The sequence below is a fragment of the Bos grunniens genome, chromosome 8 (assembly GCF_055505025.1).
Source record: "Bos grunniens cultivar Pamir isolate PY7600 chromosome 8, Bosgru_T2T1.0, whole genome shotgun sequence".
NCBI classification, from domain to species: Eukaryota; Metazoa; Chordata; class Mammalia; order Artiodactyla; family Bovidae; genus Bos; species Bos grunniens.
The window spans coordinates 105,816,002-105,835,767 of NC_141172.1; the positions used below are offsets into that span (position 1 = coordinate 105,816,002).

The window sequence follows — 19,766 nt, forward strand, 5'->3', positions numbered from 1 at the left end:
TCATGTTATAATCCTCTCTGTTGCAGGCATATTCTTCTTCTCTTTGAATTCTTGGTCTTTACAACTTCATAAAGTCCTTATGTCCCTTTAAACATTAATAATACAGGGGCCAGCAAATAACAGAAACAATCTGTAAACATTGTAAACATTTAGTATACTGTAAGACATGCATAGGACGTGACTACATACGTTTTCATTTCAAATCCAATTGCAAGTGAAAAGTGGATGCTGAAGGCATGAAAATAAACTGTATATGACAGCGAACATGACTGACATCTGTATCAATTTGAAAAGAAAATTCAATCTGCTTTAAATGCCATTTACAAATTGTTTCAATCATACTTATGTTCTAAGTTATTAGTACTTGAAAGGTCATAGAAACATGAATTTTGAGTTGGAAAGTATCTTAGGAATCATTCAGGGCTGTAATTCGTATCTTGCCACTAATTTACTCGGTGACACCAGGCAACTTGCTTAGCCTTCATGACCCTCAATAGATCAGACTAGATGATCGCTAGGGACCCTTCTTGCATTCAGATTATGTTTCCACTAATCTCTTTTTTGAAAAGAAAGAAAATGAAATTCACAGGATGTGACATACCCAAGGTTAAATGACAAATCTGTGGCAAAGCTGCCACTAGAATTGACAATCTATGATTTTTTTTCATTGCACACATTTAAAAGTCACACAAGGACTAAATGAAAAGCCAGTAGTTGGAACGTTCAGATTTTTGTAAGTTTCTCTACTAGGTGGTCAGATCCCAGAGGCAGGGACTATATCTTATTTTCTTTTCACATAATCTAGCACAATTGTACATTGCTGAACAAAAGATGTTTCAGAAAATAGTTATTAAATTAACCGAAATATTTATTTAGTTAGTGAAGTGAATACACTATAGGCTGAAAAACTGATAATAAAAATAGCAGCAGACACTGTGTTGAATGCCTGCCATAAATTAGGTACCATGCCAAATGCATTTTAAATGTGATTTTTCATCTTATTCTCACAACAGCTATGCAAAATAGGAATTATTTGCCTCATTTTTATATATGTAAAAATGAGGTTCAGAGATGTTAAATGACCTGCCAAAGTCAGTAAATGGAGAAGCAAGGCTTTGAACCTAGTTCAATCAGACCCCAAAGGACAGTCCAGTTCTACTCTGGTTCAGTAAATGCTTGCATGAATAAATGAATAGATGAATGAATTAGTGACTAAATGAGTTAGTGTTTTGTAGTTACCTGCCTCATGTGGTTTGAGGCCATAGTACTGAAGATTTTGTATACAGAATTCAGCATGATACCACCCATGTGTTTCCCCGGTGGCTCAGACAGTAAAGAGTCTGCCTGCAATGCGGGAAAGCCAGGTTCAATCCCTGGGTCAGGAAGATCCCCTGGGGAAGGAAATGGCAATCCACTCCAGCATTGTTGCCTGGAAAATCCCATGGAGGGACAAGCCTGGCAGGCTAGAGTCCATGGGATTGCAGAGTTGGACACGACTGAGTGACTCACACACACACACACATACATACTCACACACCCATGGGCAGAAATTTAATAAAACTGTTTCACAGTAAGATTCACCCACGATGATATTCTTTTCCTTGTGCTCAGTCTTCAGTCCTGTCTGACTCTTTGCAACTGGAGCCTGCCAGGCTCCTCTGTCCATGGAATTTTCCAGGCAAGAATACTGGAATGGGTTGCCACTTCCTACTCCAGGGGACTTTTTCCAACCCAGGGATTGGAAACTCTTGTGTCTCTGCATTGGCAGGCAGATTCTTTACCACTAGCGCCACTTAGTAAGCCCCAGGTGCTGCTGCTGCTGCTAAGTCGCATCAGTCGTGTTCGACTCTGTACGACCTTATAGACGACAGCCTACCAGGTTCCGCCGTAATTGGGATTCTCCAGGCAAGAGTACTGGAGTGGCATATGACATCAGTTCAGTTCAGTTGCTTAATCATGTCCGACTCTCCATGACCCCATGAACCGCAGCACACCAGGCCTCCCTGTCCATCACCAGCTCCCGGAGTTTACTCAAACCCATGTCCATTGAGTCGGCAATGCCATCCAACCATCTCATCCTCTGTCGTCCCCTTCTTCTCCTGCCTTCAATCTTTTCCAGCATCAGGGTCTTTTCAAATGAGTTAGTTCTTTGCATCACATGGCCAAAGTATTGGAGTTTCAGCTTCAAAATCAGTCCTTCCAATGAATATTCAGGACTGATTTCCTTTAGGATGAGTAGGTTGGATCTCCTTGCAGTTCAAGGGACTCTCAAGAGTCTTCTCCAACACCACAGTTCAAAAGCATCGATTCTTCAGCACTCAGCTTTCTTTATAGTCCAACTCTCACATCCATACATGACTAATGGAAAAACCATAGCTTTGACTAGATGGACCTTTGTTGACAAAGTAGTGTCTCTGCTTTTTAATATGGTGTCTAGGTTGGTCATAACTTTTCTTCCAAGGAGTAAGTGTCTTTTATTTTTATGGCTGCAGTCACCATCTGCAGTGATTTTGGAGTCCAAAAAAGATAAAGTCTGCCACTATTTCCCCATCTATTTGCCATAAAGTGATGGGACCAGATACCATGACCTTGGTTTTCTAAATGTTAAGTTTTAAGCCAACTTTTTCACTCTCCTCTTTCACTTTCATCAAGAGACTCTTTAGTTCTTCTTCGCTTTCTGCCATAAGGGTGGTGTCATCTGCATATCTGAGGTTATTGATATTTCTCCAGGCAATCTTGATTCCAGCTTGTGCTTCATCCACCTAGCGTTTCTCATGATGTACTCTGCATATAAGTTAAATAAGCAGGGTGACAATATACAGCCTTGATGTACTCCTTTCCCTATTTAGAACCTGTCTGTTGTTCCATGTCCAGTTCTAATTGTTGCTTCCTGACCTGCTTACAGATTTCTCAAGAGGCAGGTCAGGTGGTCTGGTATTCCCATCTCTTGAAGAATTTTCCAGAGTTTGTTGTGGTCCACACAGTCAAAGGCTTTGGTCCACACAGTCAAAGGCTTTGGCAATAAAGCAGATGTTTTTCTGGAACTCTCTTGCTTTTTCGATGATCCAGCAGATGTTGGCAATTTGATCTCTGGTTCCTCTGCCTTTTCTAAATCCACCTTGAACATTTGGAAGTTCACTGTTCATGTACTGTTGAAGCCTAGCTTGGAGAATTTTGAGTGTTACTTTACTAGCGTGTGAGACGAGTGCAATTGTGTGGTAGTTTGAGCATTTTTTGGCATTGCCTTTCTTTGGGATTGGAATGAAAACTGACCTTTTCCAGTCCTGTGGCCACTGCTGAGTTTTCCAAATCTGCTCCAAATTTGGCATATTGAGTGCAGCACTTTCCCAGCATCATCTTTTAGGACTTGAACTAGCTCAACTGGAATTCCATCACCTCCACTAGCTTTGTTCATGTATGTATATGACATCAGATGCAATTATTCTTTTTAAAATTATTTTTATTGAGGTAACATTGGTTTGAGAATCCCTTGGACAGCAAGGAGATCAAATCAGTCAATTCTAAAGGAAATCAACCCTGACTATTCATTGTAAGGGCTTCCTATGTAGCTCAGTTGGTAAAGCATCTGCCTGCAATGCAGGAGACCTGGGTTCAATTTCTGGGTCAGGAAGTTCCCCTGGAGAAGGAAATGGCAACCCACTCCAGTATTCTTGCCTGGAGAATCCCATGCATATAGGAGCCTGGCAGGCTACAGTTCATGGGATGGCAAGAGCTGGACACAACCTGGCGTTATCTTTATTCATTATAAGCACTGATGCTGAAGCTTCACTACTCTGGCCACCTGATGAGAGGAGCCAACTTACTGGAAAAGACCCTGATGCTGGGTAAGATAGAGGGCAGAACAAGAAGGTGATGACAGTGGATGAGATGGTTGGATGGCATCATTGACTCAGTGGACATGAGCTTGAGCAAACCCTGGGAGATAGCAAAGGACAGGGAAGCCTGCTTGCTGCAGTCCATGGGGTCACAAAGAGTTGGGCATGACTGAGCGACTGAACAATAACCACCACCACTTTGGTTTGTAAGATTATATTTTTTCATGTGTATATTACAGTATTTCTACTCCTGTATAAACTACAATGTGCTCACCACCCAAAACTCTGTTTCTATCTATCACGATACAGCTGAGCCCCTTTGCCCATGCCACCCTCCCATTCCTAAGGTCACAGCCTGACCATTTGAACTGTATGGTGCCACATTTGATATGACCATAGCACACAGTCCTTGAATATTAATTTTCTGTCTTCAGAGACCTGAACGGTAACGGTAGATTATTCTGGAAGGAAGACTAATGCCACCCTCTGGCAACATTCTCAAGCCTTCTCTGAGCCGTCCCTGAGATCCCCTGTTTGCCCTCGTCCGTGACTGGTTTGTTCTCATCCCATCCACTCTTATGATGGTCAATATTTAATGATTGGTTTTCCAAAGAAAAAAAGCCATGATTTGTAACATTTACCAATTTTATTGGTATAAATACCCTTATCATAGCCAATTTCCAAGCTACTTGCCCGACAGAACTGGACAGACACTTAGGGTAAGATGACGCATTCAACCCTCACGAGTTCACTGAAGATAATGAAAGGAAGAAAGAGAGGGCAGTAGGGAGAGAGAAAGGAAGGGGTTTCTCTCCCTATGCTCCTTCAAAAAAATTGTATTCACCAATTTTCAGTTTCTTCCTCCATATCCACTCCCATATAAACTCAGATTCACTCCATACAAGCCAGCCCCAGCACACTTTAGATTCAGTTCCATAAGCAGCCTTGCAGGCTGTATTACATTTTTGAAATTTCTGGAAAAAAGTAAAAAAAATAAAGCATAGCCAAGCTGGGCTATGGCAAAGGGCCAGGAAATCTGGACCAGGCTCATCCGCGCATCACGGCCAGTACGCGTTCTTCACCAGCACTATCTCCCCACCTCCCCGCTCCTTCCTGGTCATTTGGGAGGAATGATTCTTCTTACTGACACATTCATGAAAGCACTAATGATGATCAGTACTTGGATTCCAGGACTTGGTTCAGCCTTATAGGACCCACACACAGAAGGAGGGCTTCATTGAAGGGAAGGTAAGCCACTTTTGACAGATCTGAGATCTGAATAGGCACAGGGCTTGGGGGTTTAGTTTTTCCATGACTTCTCCTACATTCTCATTCTTGGTGGAAGCCAAAGAAGAGAACACCCAGCTGTTCCCTTGAACAGTTAGATGTTCCATAAAACAACTGGACAGGTAGAGGGCAAGCTTCCCTTTTTCAGTGGCCAATATAGTCTTACTAAACTCCCTGGTCCTTCTCAGAATCTTCAGATCCTCCTCCTTCCGTGAGTTCTCTCCACCCCACCTTCCGAACCCCATCCCCTCCCTCTCCCTCAGTTCTCTTCTTCCGCATCACGTACAGCACATTCTACAGATGTGAGTAGCTATGCTGCTCTCTGGTTTGGGGAATTATTCTAGACTTACTTCCCCTTTTTCTCCATCATCAAGATTCCTCTGCTAAAGCACCTTTTACTCATACTTCCTACTGACTCTACAAGGTTCAGCTAAAAGGTCATCTTCTCCATGATGGATCTCCTGAAATTCCCATCTAGAATACATTTCTCCATTTATTCCAGGCATGAGATACTCTATGAATGGTTGTTCTTGATTTATTCCACATTGTGTCTTTTATAATAGCTGTAGAGGAGCCTATTATTTTTATCCCTGTGAAAATGTGAAATCCATGAAGGCAGGAACATTGTCCAATTTGTCCATGATTTCCCATGGCACTTAACACGCAAGACTTATGAGTTGTGGAATTAAGAAAATCTTGCTTGAATGAATTTAACAAATTGAAATAAATTTTACATAGTGGGTTTGAGTCAAGCCCCATGAAAATATATTCAGGGGACTTACACTCCTATTTCCACTCCTTACCTGTAGATAGTCCCATCTGTTTATGTCTGGAGTGATTTGTGAGAGCAAGGTGGTCTGCTGGACAGTGAGCTGGGAAGAATTCGGGCATAAATGATACAGTGGTAAGCTTAAAGGAGTTTAGATTTTAACATCCTAGAGAAGTGTCCAAATAATACCTCATGTTTTAATCAGGATTTTAGGTAGAGGACAAGGCTTCCTTTTTCAAAGGCCAAAAGAGAACTTCAGTGACACTGAAGAAGTCATCATTCTATGGAGAGGAGATCAGAGGTAATTAAGTAAATAGAGTTTTGAAAAGTAGATAATTAAAGGGCAAAAAGAAATTTTCAGGTAGAAAAAGGAATCTTCAGAACTTTAGTCCGAAGGTAAAACTTTGCATGGGGTGTTGGGGTGGGGCTATTAAGAGTATGAGCAGAGAGGAGAATGCAGACAGGCAATGTTCTTGGGGATGCCTGTGGCTGAATGGAGGGTGAGAGCCTCTTCAGGAGTCCGCAGCCTCTGGATCTAACACCTGATGATCTCAGATGGAGCTGATTTAATAATAATTGAAACAAAGCACACAATAAATGTAGCGCACTTGAGTCATCCCCAAACCATTCCTCTCCCTCCATGGAAACTGTCTTCCAGGAAATCAGTCCCTGGTGCCCAAAAGGTGGGGACCACTGCAGCTGGTCTGGCTACTGGACAGTTCCAGGAGACCCAATTTCTCTAGTGCTGTAAAATACTTAATTTGAGTTTATATGTAAGTGGATATGGAAGAAGAAGTTGAAAATTGGTGAATAAAAATTTTTGAAGGAGCATGGGGGTCAGACATTTTCTTCCTCCCCCGTTTCATCCTTTCTTTATTTTTTGTGAACAAATTATCTGTCAGCATAATGCTGAGTTTTAAAGATACACAGAAAAGCAAGATGCACGCTTTGAATTCCCCTGTGCTGTGCTATGCTTAGTCTCTCAGTTGTGTCTGACTCATTATGACCCATGGACTGTAGCCTGCCAGGCTCCTCTTTATTCATGGGGATTCTCCAGACCAGAATACTGGAGTGGGTTGCCATGCCCTCCTCCAGGGGATCTTCCCAACCCAGGGATTGAACCCAGGTCTCCTGCATTACAGGCAGATTCTTTACTGTCTGAGCCACCAGGGAAGCCTAAGAATACTGGAGTGGGTAGCTTATCCCTTCTCCAGGGGAACTTCCCAACCCAGGAATCGAACCAGGGTCTCCAGCATTGAAGGCAGATTCTTTACCAGCTGAGCTACCAAAGAAGCCCTTGAATCCCCCTACTCAGTCTCTACAAAAGCTTACAGTCTGGTGATAGATCCAGATAAGGAAAGAACAATGATTCTGCCCAGGGACAAGGACTATGACTACGGAGGCTATGAGAGCAGAGCAGAGGACCCCTCAATGTGGTCACAGATAGGGGTGGTGATGCAGGAATGCCTCTGGGAGGAAGGGTGTTTGGGCTGCATGAAATGGAAATGAAAAGCATCCCTGGTCTCCAGTAAAAGGAAGAGAAACACATTTAAAGGGGGAGGAAACAGCCTTTGAAGGGGATGCAGGCATGAGAAGGTATGATGCCTTCAAGAAACTATGGGTATCAATGTACCTGGAAACTGTGCTAGGTGACAAATAGCGGGAGAGATGAAGTGAAAACAGTGAGCCTGTGAATGTCAATACAGGCCAGAACAGAGACATCTGAGTTGAAGGTAATTCTTTCTAGAGCTGTGGCTATCTTTCTGTACACTAATTATTATCCTGGGCATATCTTCTCTTCTTGTTTCCAACTTCCAGTCTAATGAAATAAATAAAGAAAGAAATACAAATGTGTTTTGGTCAAGATTAATGAATTAACAGATATGTCTGCCCGGGCCTCTTGGTGTTTGTTTAGAACCCAAGAGGACTATTTGGGAGGAAAAGTGTTTAGAGCTCTAGAGCTTTGCTGTAGCTAGGGTAGTCCTTGGATCAGAAGCATCAGCAGAAGCTGGCAGCCTTTGAGAGATGTGGAATGTAAGATTTCCTCTAGACCTGCTGAGGGCTGGAGAAGCATTGGGTAGGAACTGAGTATCCTGAGCTTGAATCCTGGCTCTGCCTCTTGCTGGCTGCGTGACTTCGGTCCTTTCTTACCTTTCTTCTCTGCACATCAGTATCATCAGTGACAAAGTTAAGGTCAACCCACTGGATTCCTGTGACATTCTCAGCCCTAAGGGGTGAATGTATATGTGTGGGTGTTATTCTTGGGAATACTGTTGGGAAAGTTGATCATTTTTAAACTGACTAACACACACTTGCTTCCTGGATGATCCACTCTTTGGAATTATGTCTTTAAGCCTGTAGATAGTGAAAAAGATCCTCAGAAATCATGGGCTTGTACCTGAAGGCAGATCAACTGGAAAATCAGAAGGTCAGACCATAAGGCACTCACCACTCTGTGTAGCTGAGGCTTCATAGAAGGAGAAAAGAAGTGGATCCTTTCCGTTCCCTCCTACCTCCCATCTTGTCTACTTTTTAAGGAAAGAAAAAAGAGGCAGAATCTACATGACTAGCTCCAGAAGCACATAATTCCATAGGGTTTTCCTGGTTGTTGCATGAGGATAATCAAGTGTGTGGGTGTGTGTGTGCACACATGTGTGTGCTGTGGGTACAGGGAGCCTGCTTAGGGTGACAATGCCTTCAAGTATAAATGTTTTAATTAAGAGAAAGAAGATCTAGCTGCCTGATCCAATGGTATACTAGAGCTACATTTCATTTTCTAAATAGCTTCCCTAGTAGGTCTATGTAAAGGCTGCAAAAATACATCTGAACAGGCTTCCAACTAAAAGATAAGGATGGAATGATGGCTAGCTAGCCAAATCCTTGCCTTACTCTGCAGAGACCAGGGGGCTAGCCTGGATAAGCCCTTTCCTTACTCCCAAACTGCTGCCCATTGGAGAAGTGCTTGAGAATCTGGGTTGAGAAAGTGCACTGCTGACCTGGGCTACTGAGACCCCTTACTCTACAGCATCAGTGCAGTGAGATTTCCAGGCAAGATAGTCAGCATCTTGTTAATGGAGAGAGGGGTGAAACTGCAGAGAAAAGATGCCAGTATAAGTTTTAGGTTATACTAAGTCCTTCCCATAGGACTGGGAAGAAGGAGAACGAGCTTCATTGCTAACTTGCTCTGTGATCTTGGCAAATCGCCTCTCTAACTCCTAGTTCCCTGTTTGTGGACATTAATAACTATTATTGGGCAGCAATTACGAGTAAGATGTCCACTTACTAACCACTGACTGTAAATAATGTAGTGTATTCCAAGTTAACACTATCTATATGCAGTTGACTCAAAAATTTCTACCTCCAGCTAAGAACCTATTCTTTGAATAAGATTTTTGGATCCCAATGCTTATTTTTCATGTTTTACCTGGGAAGCATTCTCCCTGTAGACACATGAAGGCAATTGTCACAAGAGGAACAAGTGGGCTAATATCTCCACATGTCTGCAGGAGCCTTAGATATGCTAGAAGACCAAGGAGTACCTGTGGTTATGACCAGCCTTCTCCTTGGGGAAAACGCTCTTGACCAGTACAACACGTCACCACAAGGTTTAGAAGTGGGTTTTCCACCATACTCTTCAGAGGGCCACCTTACTTCTACACGTTGGGGTTTGATACTGTTGCCTCCCTCCACTATTAATGGACCGCCCTCAGTGAAAAGCGCTGGTGAAGCTCTGTGCACATCACTTTACAGCATCTGAGTTTGCAAGGTGGGAGGAGGAGTGCAAGTTGACTTGAGAAGCTCTTTTTTACAATTAGCTCAATCTTAGCCCCACAAAGCAGGTACTGCATCATTATCCCCATTTTACAGATGAGGACACTAAATTTATAGAGGCTGAAATGATTTGCCCAAGATATGAGGTAAATGATAGAAACAGGGTTTGAATTCAGGTGTTCTGTTTTTCTGACATCAATAATTGTAGCCTTGGGAATTTCCTGGTAGTCCAGTGGCTAAGACTCCACACTCCCAAAGCAGGGAGCCAAGGTTCGATCCCTGGTCAGAAAACTAGAGCTCACATGCTGCAACTGAGATCTGGTGTGTCCAAATAAATAAATAACAAATATCTATAAAAGGAGAGTTTGTCAAAACTCATAAAACCATACAACACAAGACTGAAGATTAATGTCCCCAAATAAAATATTTTTATATATACATAAAAATATGTATATATATATACATAATACACATATATGTATTATACACACAATTTAGAAGTATAGGAAGTGCAAGGAAAGAACATGGACTGTGACCACAAAATCTGTCCGTACTACAGAGATACGGTACAATGTGAAGATGGGGAAGAGATAAGACTGAATATCCAAAGTGTTGCAACTAAGATCCAGCACAGCCAAATAAACAAAATTTTTTTTAAGTACAATTAAAAAAAAAAAAAAAAGAATAACAGCACCCTTGAATACCTTCTAAGCTGATTTGCCACACGGCAGCCAGAGTGGTCCTGTTACCGTGTAGGTCAAGCTGCTTCTGTGCTCAGAATCCTCCAATGGATTTCACCTCACTCAGAGTAACATCTGAACTCCTCATCCTCCTATACAAGGCCCTGCAACCTCCTCTCATCATCCACGCCCTCTCCCCACCACCAGCCTTCTGCTTTTCCGGTTTGCTTCCTAACTCCTCTCCCCGCTCCCCTCCAACCCCACTGGTCTTTCTGCGAGTGCTGACCCTATGGCATGCTCCTGTGCTTGCTGCAGAGGCGCTGCCCGTGCATTCCCTCAGCCTAGAATGCTTTCCCCCAGAGAGAAGCATGGCTTTTACCATCACCAGCTTAAGGTGTTTTAAAGTGCCTGTTCTTTAGCAAAGGTTACCGCCTTGGAGAAGCTGTCCCTGGACACTGTCTCTGTCATGACAGCTCCACACCTGCTCCAGGGGGCACCCCCAAGCTTTGTGCCCTCATCCGGCATTTCTCACCCTCTGGCAGCATCTGCCTTACCCCATTTGTCTACTATAGCCCAGTCCAACAGAACACTCTGCAATGATGCTACTGTTCCGCGTTCTCCAAGGGTACAACCAGTCACATTAGCTATGGAGCATATGAAACACAGCTAACACAATGGAGAAAGTGTTTAATTTCAATGAACTTAAACTTAAATAGCACACGTGGCTAGTGGCTGCCTTCTCAGGCAATGCAGATTTAATCTTTCTGCAGAATAGAAGTGTAACTCAGTTCAGTTCAGTTCAGTCCCTCAGTCATGTCTGACTCTTTGCAACCCCATGAATCACAGCACACCAGGCCACCCTGTCCATTACCAACTCCTGGAGTTTACCTAAACTCATGTCCATCAAGTCAGTGATGCCATCCAGCCATCTCACCCTCTGTGGTTTCCTTCTCCTCCTGCCCCCAGTCCCTCCCAGCATCAGGGTCTTTTCCAGTGAGTCAACTCTTCCCATGAGGTGGCCAAAGTATTGGAGTTTCAGCTTCAGCATCAGTCCTTGCAATGAACACCCAGGACTGATCTCCTTTAGGATGGACTGGTTGGATCTCCTTGCAGTCCAAGGGACTCTCAAGAGTCTTCTCCAACACCACAGTTCAAAAGCATCAGTTCTTTGGTGCTCAGCTTTCTTTACAGTCCAACTCTCACATCCATACATGAACACTGGAAAAGCCATAGCCTTGACTAGACAGACCTTTGTTGGCAAAGTAATATCTCTGCTTTTTAATATGCTGTCTAGGTTGGTCATAACTATCCTTCCAAGGAATAAGTGTCTTTTAATTTCATGGCTGCAATCACCATCTGCAGTGATTTTGGAGCTCAAAAAAATAAAATCTGACACTGTTTCCAGTGTTTCCCCATCTATTTCCCATTAAGTGATGGGACCAGATGCCATGATCTTCGTTTTCTGAATGTTGAACTTTAAGCCAAATTTTCACTCTCCTCTTTCACTTTCATCAAGAGGCTTTTTAGTTCCTCTTCATTTTCTCCCATAAGAGTGGTGTCATCTGCATATCTGAGGTTATTGATATTTCTCCCGGCAATCTTGATTCCAGCTTGTGCTTCTTCCAGCCCAGCGTTTCTCATGATATACTCTGTGTATAAGTTAAATATGCAGGGTGACAATATACAGTCTTGATGTACTCCTTTTCCTATTTGGAACCAGTCTGTTGTTTCATGTCCAGTTTTAACTGTTGCTTCTTGACCTGCATACAAATTTCTCAAGAGGCAGATCAGGTGGTCTGGTATTCCCATCTCCTGAAGAATTTTCCACAGTTTATTGTGGTCCACACAGTCAAAGGCTTTGGCATAGTCAATAAAGCAGAAATAGATATTTATCGGATGTTGGCAATTTGATCTCTGATTCCCCTGCCTTTTCTAAAACCAGCTTGAACATCTAGAAGTTCACGGTTTACGTATTGCTGAAGCCTGGCTTGGAGAATTTTGAGCATTACTTTACTATCAAGTGAGATGAGTGCAATTGTGCGATAGTTTGAGCATTCTTTGGCATTGCCTTTCTTTGGAATTGGAATGAAAACTGACCTTTTCCAGCCACTGCTGAGTTTTCCAAATTCGCTGGCATATTGAGTGTGGCACTTTCACAGCATCATCTTTCAGGATTTGAAATAGCTCAACTAGAATTCCATCACCTCCATTAGCTTTGTTCGTAGTGATGCTTTCTAAGGCCCATTTGACTTCATATTCCAGGATGTCTGGGTCTAGCTGAGTGATCACACCATCATCATAATCTGGGTCATGAAGATGTTTTTTGTACAGTTCTTCTGTGTATTCTTGCCACCTCTTCTTAATATCTTTTGCTTCTGTTAGGTCCATACCATTTCTGTCCTTTATCGAGCCCATCTTTGCATGAAATGTTCCCTTGGTATCTCTAATTTTCTTGAAGAGATCTCTAGTCTTTCCCATTCTGTTGTTTTCCTCTATTTTGTTGCATTGATCACTGAGGAAGGCTTTCTTATCTCTCCTTGATATTCTTTGGAACTCTGCATTCAAATGGGAATATCTTTCCTTTTCTCCTTTGTTTTTGCTTCTATTCTTTTCACAGCTATTTGTAAGTCCTCCTCAGACAGCCATTTTGCTTTTTTGCATTTCTTTTCCATGGGGATGGTCTTGATCCCTGTCTGTTGTACAATGTCACAAACCTCCTTCCATAGTTCATCAGGTACTCTATCTATCAGATCTAGTCCCTTAAATCTATTTCTCACTTCCACTGTATAATCATAAGGGATTTGATTTAGGTCATACCTGAATGGTCTACTGGTTTTCCCTACTTTCTTCAATTTAAGTCTGAATTTGGCCATAAGGAATTTATGATCCGAGCCACAGTCAGCTCCCGGTCTTGTTTTTGCTGACTGTATAGAGCTTCTCCATCTTTAGCTGCAAAGAATATAATCAATCTGATTTCAGTGATGACCATCTGATGATGTCCATGTGTAGAGTCTTCTCTTGTGTTGTTGGAAGAGGGTGTTTGCTATGACCAGTGTATTCTCTTGGCAAAACTCTTTTAGCCTTTGCCCTGCTTCATTCTGTTTTCCAAGGCCAAATTTGCCTGTTACTCCAGGTGTTTCTTGACTTCCTACGTTTGCATTCCAGTCCCCTATAATGAAAAGGACATCTTTTTTGGGTGTTAGTTCTAAAAGGTCTTGTAGGTCTTCATAGAACCATTCAAGTTCAGCTTCTTCAGCATTACTGGTTGGGGCATAGACTTGGATTACTGTGATACTGAATGGTTTGCCTTGGAAACAAACAGAGATCATTCTGTCATTTTTGAGATTGCACCCAAGTACTGCATTTCGGACTCTTGTTGACCATGATGGCCACTCCATTTCTTCTAAGGGATTCCTGCCCACAGTAGTAGATATAATGGTCATCTGAGTTAAATTCACCCATTCCAGTCCATTTTAGTTCACTGATTCCTAGAATGTCAACGTTCACTCTTGCCATCTCCTGTTTGACCACTTCCAATTTGCCTTGATTCATGGACTTGACATTCCAGGTTCCTATGCAATATTGCTCTTTACAGTATCGGACCTTGCTTCTATCACCAGTCACATCTACAACTGGGTATTGTTTTTGCTTTGGCTCCATCCCTTCATTCTTTCTGGAGTTATTTCTCCACTGATCTCCAGTAGTATATTGGGTACCTACCGACCTGGGGAGTTCCCCTTTCAGTATCCTATCATTTTGCTTTTTCATACTGTTCATGGGGTTCTCAAGGCAAGAATACTGAAGTGGTTTGCCATTCCCTTCTCCAGTGGACTACATTTTTTGTTCACTGCTATGTCCCCAGTGCCTAGAAAACTGTCCAACTACTCAATATGTGTCAGTCAAAAGAATGAATAAAGGAATCTACTTGAAGCTCTCCATACATTATCTCATTTAATGCCAACAACAGAGTTGTGGGTTAGACAATATTTTCATGCTCTAGTCTTCAGAGAGAGGAAGTGTCTTGCTAAAAAATGGCCAGTTAGCTTGGACCTGATAGCCAACATTTCCCCTTTTAAGGTAAAAAAAAAAAAAAAAACGTTCTGGGGATCTAGTGTACGGAATAGTCAACAATACTGTTGTATCTTGAAAACTCCTGAGTGAGTAGATCTTAAATGTTATCACCATATACACACAAAGAAGGTAAGAATGTGAGGTGGTAGAGGCAATAAGGAACCTTATTATGGTAATCATTTTGCCCTATATATATGGATTAAATCATCACATTTTACACCTAAAACTTAAACAACTTTATGTGACAATTATATTTCAATAAAGATGAAAAAATGATAAAGAACACCCAGCAAGGAAGAGGTAGATAGGATCTGAGCTCAGGGCTGTCTGGTGACATGCAGACTCTTTGCTTTGCTGAAATTGGATTAGGCATTTTCTGTGGTCCTTTCTGAGATGCTGTGGTTTTACCAGAATCTGCTTCCCTGTCAGCCAATGACAGCACGTAGTTTATCCACCAATGGGACTGATGGACACTTTGCATAAAGCCCCTCGTCAACGACTCAGAAGCCATGATTCTTCGGACAGAAGGAGTGCAGACCCTTTGCACCCCATACCTTCTCCGCCCCCCAGCCCTGCCCATGGCTTACCGGTTTCTGGGTCGCAGAGCTGCTCACAAGCATCTGTGGTCCTCTGTCCGCAGAGGTCCCTCACCCACGGGGAGGTCGCATTGATCTGGTAATACAGGGACAGCTTGGCTGGGTTTAACCAGTCAGAGATGTCCAGGTAGCTCCCTTCACTCACCACAAAGCTGCTCCCTGTAGGGGGACAGAGAGAAAGACAGCTACTTTCTGCGTGATTTTCGGACACAAGTGTCTTGCTGCTGATGTACAGGGCAGGAAAGGAGACAGGTACATACAGCCACTCCCCTCACCACAGGTCCTCTGTTGTCGCAGATCTACACACCTTCACAGAGCATTTACAGTGTGCAAGTTATGGTGTGAGCAATAGACGGAGACAGATAAGTCAGACATGAGAGACAGTTCTGCCGAGTGCTTGGGAGTCAGGCCCTCAAGACTGACAGAGACTTGAGTTCAAATCCCAGATCTGCCATTACCAGCCCTAGACTCTGGGGAAGCCCCTCACTCCCTCTGGGTCTTGGCCACATTGTCTGTAAATGTGAATACTAACAGAACCCACCCCGGTGTTGTGAAAATGAAATAAATTAACGTGGATAAAGTGCTTAGCCAGTGCCTGATTTGTCCTAGGAAAGAATGATTGAGTGCATTAAGTTCCTTGCATACAAACACGTTCTGTTCCCAGAGCACACTCGTAAGCCCAGTTTGTTCATAAGTCCAACAGGGTGAGCCTTGTACCCAACTTTTACAGATGATGACATTCACGTGAACTAACTGATATGACTGGACATGTGAACGCATGTTCGCATCTTTGAAAGTTCGCAACTTGAAGGTTCGTTTGTTGAAGACTTACTGTATTAAAATTTAAAATACAAAAAGTTTTTGTTTCTGTCATCCATGCATCCCTCTTGAAACAGGTCACTAATAGTCCACAGGGGATAAGCAGATGACATCCATGGGAAATACTGGCTGAGTGTAAGGGAAATGGCACGGTGGGCCCCTGGCTTAGGTTGTCTTATTTTATTGTATGAGGGATAGAGAACGAGGGTGAGAGAGAAAAGGATGATTCAAAAGATCTGTAGCACCTCCAAAACAAAAAGCACCACCCATGCAACGGAAAATGCCTTAATGCTGGTAAACAATAAGGGAAGGTAGAGCTTGGGGTGAGCTGGGTGCTGCGGGCTCCATTCACAGGGAGCACCTGCAGCCCAGCTCCAGCCAGCTCAGGTCAAATGTGTCCAAAGGTAAGTGGTGCTAGGTTTTCATGAGAAGAGGCAGAAAATTCAGATTTTTGCTGTGATCAACCAATTTGAAAATGATGGTTGAAATTGGTTCTTTAAAGCTTATGTAGGCCAAACAAAAGACTCTAACTTGGCAATCTAGGCTCCAAAATTGCTCCTTTTTAACATGCATATACACAGACACATATATACAGACAGCCATATGTGGATTAACACACACATATACACATGCATATGTGTGTGTGCATGCTCAATTGCTCAGTCGTGTTTGACTCTTTGGAACCCTATGGACTGTAGCCCTCCAGGCTCCTCTGTCCATGGGATTCTCCAGACAAGAATACTGGAATGGGTTGCCATTTCCTTCTCCAGGGGATCTTCCCAAATCAGGGACTGAATGCACGTCTCTTGCATCTCCTGCACTGGCAGGCAGCTTCTTCATCACTAGCACCACCTGGGAAACCCACATACACGTGAACTACATACATATTTCCTTTGGGGTCCTGTAACAGAAGTCCACTGAAGGGGATGGCACATTAGTCATACCCAGTGAGAGTATATATGTAGCAATACAGTGAAAGTGGAATTTCATGGGGGGAAGAGGGATAAAAATAGTTCAAATAGGATCACAAATAGGCTTCACAAAGCTGGACACAGAACCACAAAGGGGTTCTAGATTTATGGCAGACCTAGAGACCTCAGCAGGAGGAGATTTTAAATTGTTTCAAAATTAGCATGACTCAGCTTCTCTCCCTGCATTGCCTTCTCTCTATATCACTATCAAGTGAAAAAAAAATCTTTCATGAATGCAACTTAAATTTTCCAAAGAAGGACTCAGTTAATAGACATCCTGCGGATTTGGCAGCAACCTGTCAGGTCACATCAGACCCTGCCAGCTAACCAATGGTCAGGCTCATCTTGGCTCTGGTACCCAGCTGTGGGCCAATGAAGTGAGCAGAGAGCGAGGACCACTTCAGATACTACTTGGCTGCCAGGAGCTAAGATACTCTGAAAAGGACACAAGCATGGCAGGCAATGTTATCTTCTCTAATTCACACATGCGGTATGATTTATATCATCATATAGAAAGAGTTTCTAAATAAAAGCACAGTGGACAACATGGTTTTGGTGAGAATGAAGTGGACTCTGTGTGAAAAGCATAAGGAGTAGATGGCATCAGGCTCAGAGATAAGGGAATGACCACATTTGAAGTTAGCCTTCAAATCCTTGGCAGCTAAAGGGAATTAAAAAAAAATAAAGAAGAACAAGAAGAAGAAGTCTGCTGGATTCCATATTTCAAATTTTCTGGCAAGGGATGATATGCAAATCTATCTACAAAGCCATACTTTCCCCTCTGGAACTAAGCCCAAGCAGAAACATGTCACACGGATCCATGTGCAAGGCACCAAACGTCAGTATCAACCACAGATTTTTCTTTTGAAAAGCACAGTCATGCTGTTTAAATGGATAAATCTTGTATTTATTCTCACTAAAGACTGAGGGATGGATATTGAATTATGTCCCAGGGCTGAGTTTGGCTAATCCCACTAGTTTAGGGAAGTGACACAGCACGGGGATGAAGAGAACAGAGCTGGCAAGACAGGTATTGAGATCTTCAGTCCACTACCTACTGGTTCTGTAAGCTTGGACAAGAAAACACATCTCCGTCAAAGCCTGAGAAAGAGGTAGATATTGATTTTCCTTTCACAGGGTTAAAAAAAAAAAAAAAGATAAAGATTAAATGAGACAACGCATTTGTCTTGGGTCAGGTTCACCAGAAATCAGACTCAAAGTCAGACAGTGGGATGCAGGAGGTTTTGGGGGGTGTTCTCTTGTAGGGACATGAGCAAAGTAGGATGGGGCAGAGGGAGAAGGGGGATTGCATGCAGTTACAGCCGAGGCCATGTGAAGCACTGGAGCAGAAACAGTCCTTTAGACTTGTAATCCAAATCAAGACAAAGGTGTTAGGTCTTTGTATCTCCAACACTAACCATCATAGGGGCAGAGACATCCCTGGGAAGGGATCAAAGTTCCCGTGAAATAGTCCATTTCAATGGAGGGCATTTCTTCAAGAAAGACTCAGAGTGTTCAACCGTCAACATTTCAGGCAGCTGGAGGAACGAGTGCCCATGTTCTAATAAGAGATTTGGAAGCAGTGTCACAACATCCACTACAGTATGTGAAGTCCCTGGCACATGGCGAAATCTCAACTTGCTGGAGCTATTTTGACTACTATTTAAATTTCTTCTGATCTTGGAAGCTCTGAAGGCAATAGTGATTAACAGATCTTTTCAAATATGAGAAACATGATTCTCTTCGGAAGTGACTCACCCAAAAGCAAGTTGTCCTCAATGTCTTTAAAAAAGATAGTATGTTGGTTTTAATGACAGAAGGGAGTTACTATCCTTTGAACATACTATTGGGTCCAGATCCTGGGATGAGCATTCACTTAATCCTTACAAGAGCCTGGCAGAATAAGTATGGCCACCTTTTACAGATAGGCAACATAAGGTTCAGAGAGACAGATTGATTTAGTCAAATTTGCACAACTAGTAAGTGGCCAAAGTAGAAGCTTAACCCAAGTTTTTCAGCATCCAAAGCTAAAACATGCCCATTACCCCGGATTTTCTCGAATCGAGGCTGTGGTTGGGTATGAGGCAGAGTTGCCTTCCTTGGTCCTTCTACTCCCCTTTGGGTAGTCTGTACCTCCCCCTTCAGCGTGTCCCTATCGTGGTGAAGGGCTTCCGCTTTCTCTGACACACTGTGACCTCCTGCAGGAAAGAAATCACGACTCATTCATCAGTCCTTATCAATCCACCCCCCAGTAAAAGATACGGCACATACTAGGAGTTTGGTGAGCATCTGTTGAATGAAATAATGAAATTAAAGTCCCATGCTTGACTAGAGGAAAGTGTAGCTCACTTTATGATGGAATTAGGAAGCAGATATGCTTCTGCCTTGATCCCGAAACTTATTTATTTATTTTTCTCATCCTGTGCGGCTTCTCAGGTGGCTCTAGTGGTAAAGAGCCCATCTTCTGATGCAGGAGACATAAGAGACTCAGGTTCGATCCCTGGGTTGGGAAGACCCCTTGGAGGAGGATATGGCAACCCGCCCCCGCCCAGTATTCTTGCCTGGAGAATCCCATGGACAGAGGAGTCTGGTGGGCTACAGACCATAGTGTCGTACAGAGTCAGACACGAATGTAGCAACTTAGCATGCACGTGTGCACGCACGCATGGGAGTCAGAATGCAAGACTAGCCCTTCAGAGTCTCCCTAATTACAAACCAAAACTTGAAATCTGCCATCATGGCTTCTGAGCTCTTGTTCACCCAGAGAACTGAACTTCTGCTGTGGATGATGAAAGTAGAGATGCTAGAGGGACTCAGTATGAAGGGGCAAGGATATGCACCAGAGAGCAGCCACCCAGAGAGTGAGAGAAAGTGACTGAGAAGTCTAATCAAGGTGTAAACCATGTCCATTCATCCAACACTCATTAAACCGCTCTGAGTAAGAAATAGACATAAAGATTCAAAGA

At 43.0% G+C, this 19,766-nt stretch overlaps 1 protein-coding gene across 12 annotated transcripts in view; it reads right to left on the reverse strand.

Annotated features, from left to right (window-relative positions):
* Nucleotides 1–19,766, reverse strand: part of ASTN2 (astrotactin 2) — a 1,042,634-nt gene that overhangs the window by 575,015 nt on the left and 447,853 nt on the right. For all 12 annotated transcript variants that reach the window (XM_086413912.1, XM_086413911.1, XM_086413910.1 and 9 more), the window contains one exon: nucleotides 15,002–15,169. In XM_086413912.1, the coding sequence (XP_086270038.1) occupies nucleotides 15,002–15,169 (168 nt within the window). The remainder of the gene's footprint in view (nucleotides 1–15,001; nucleotides 15,170–19,766) is intronic.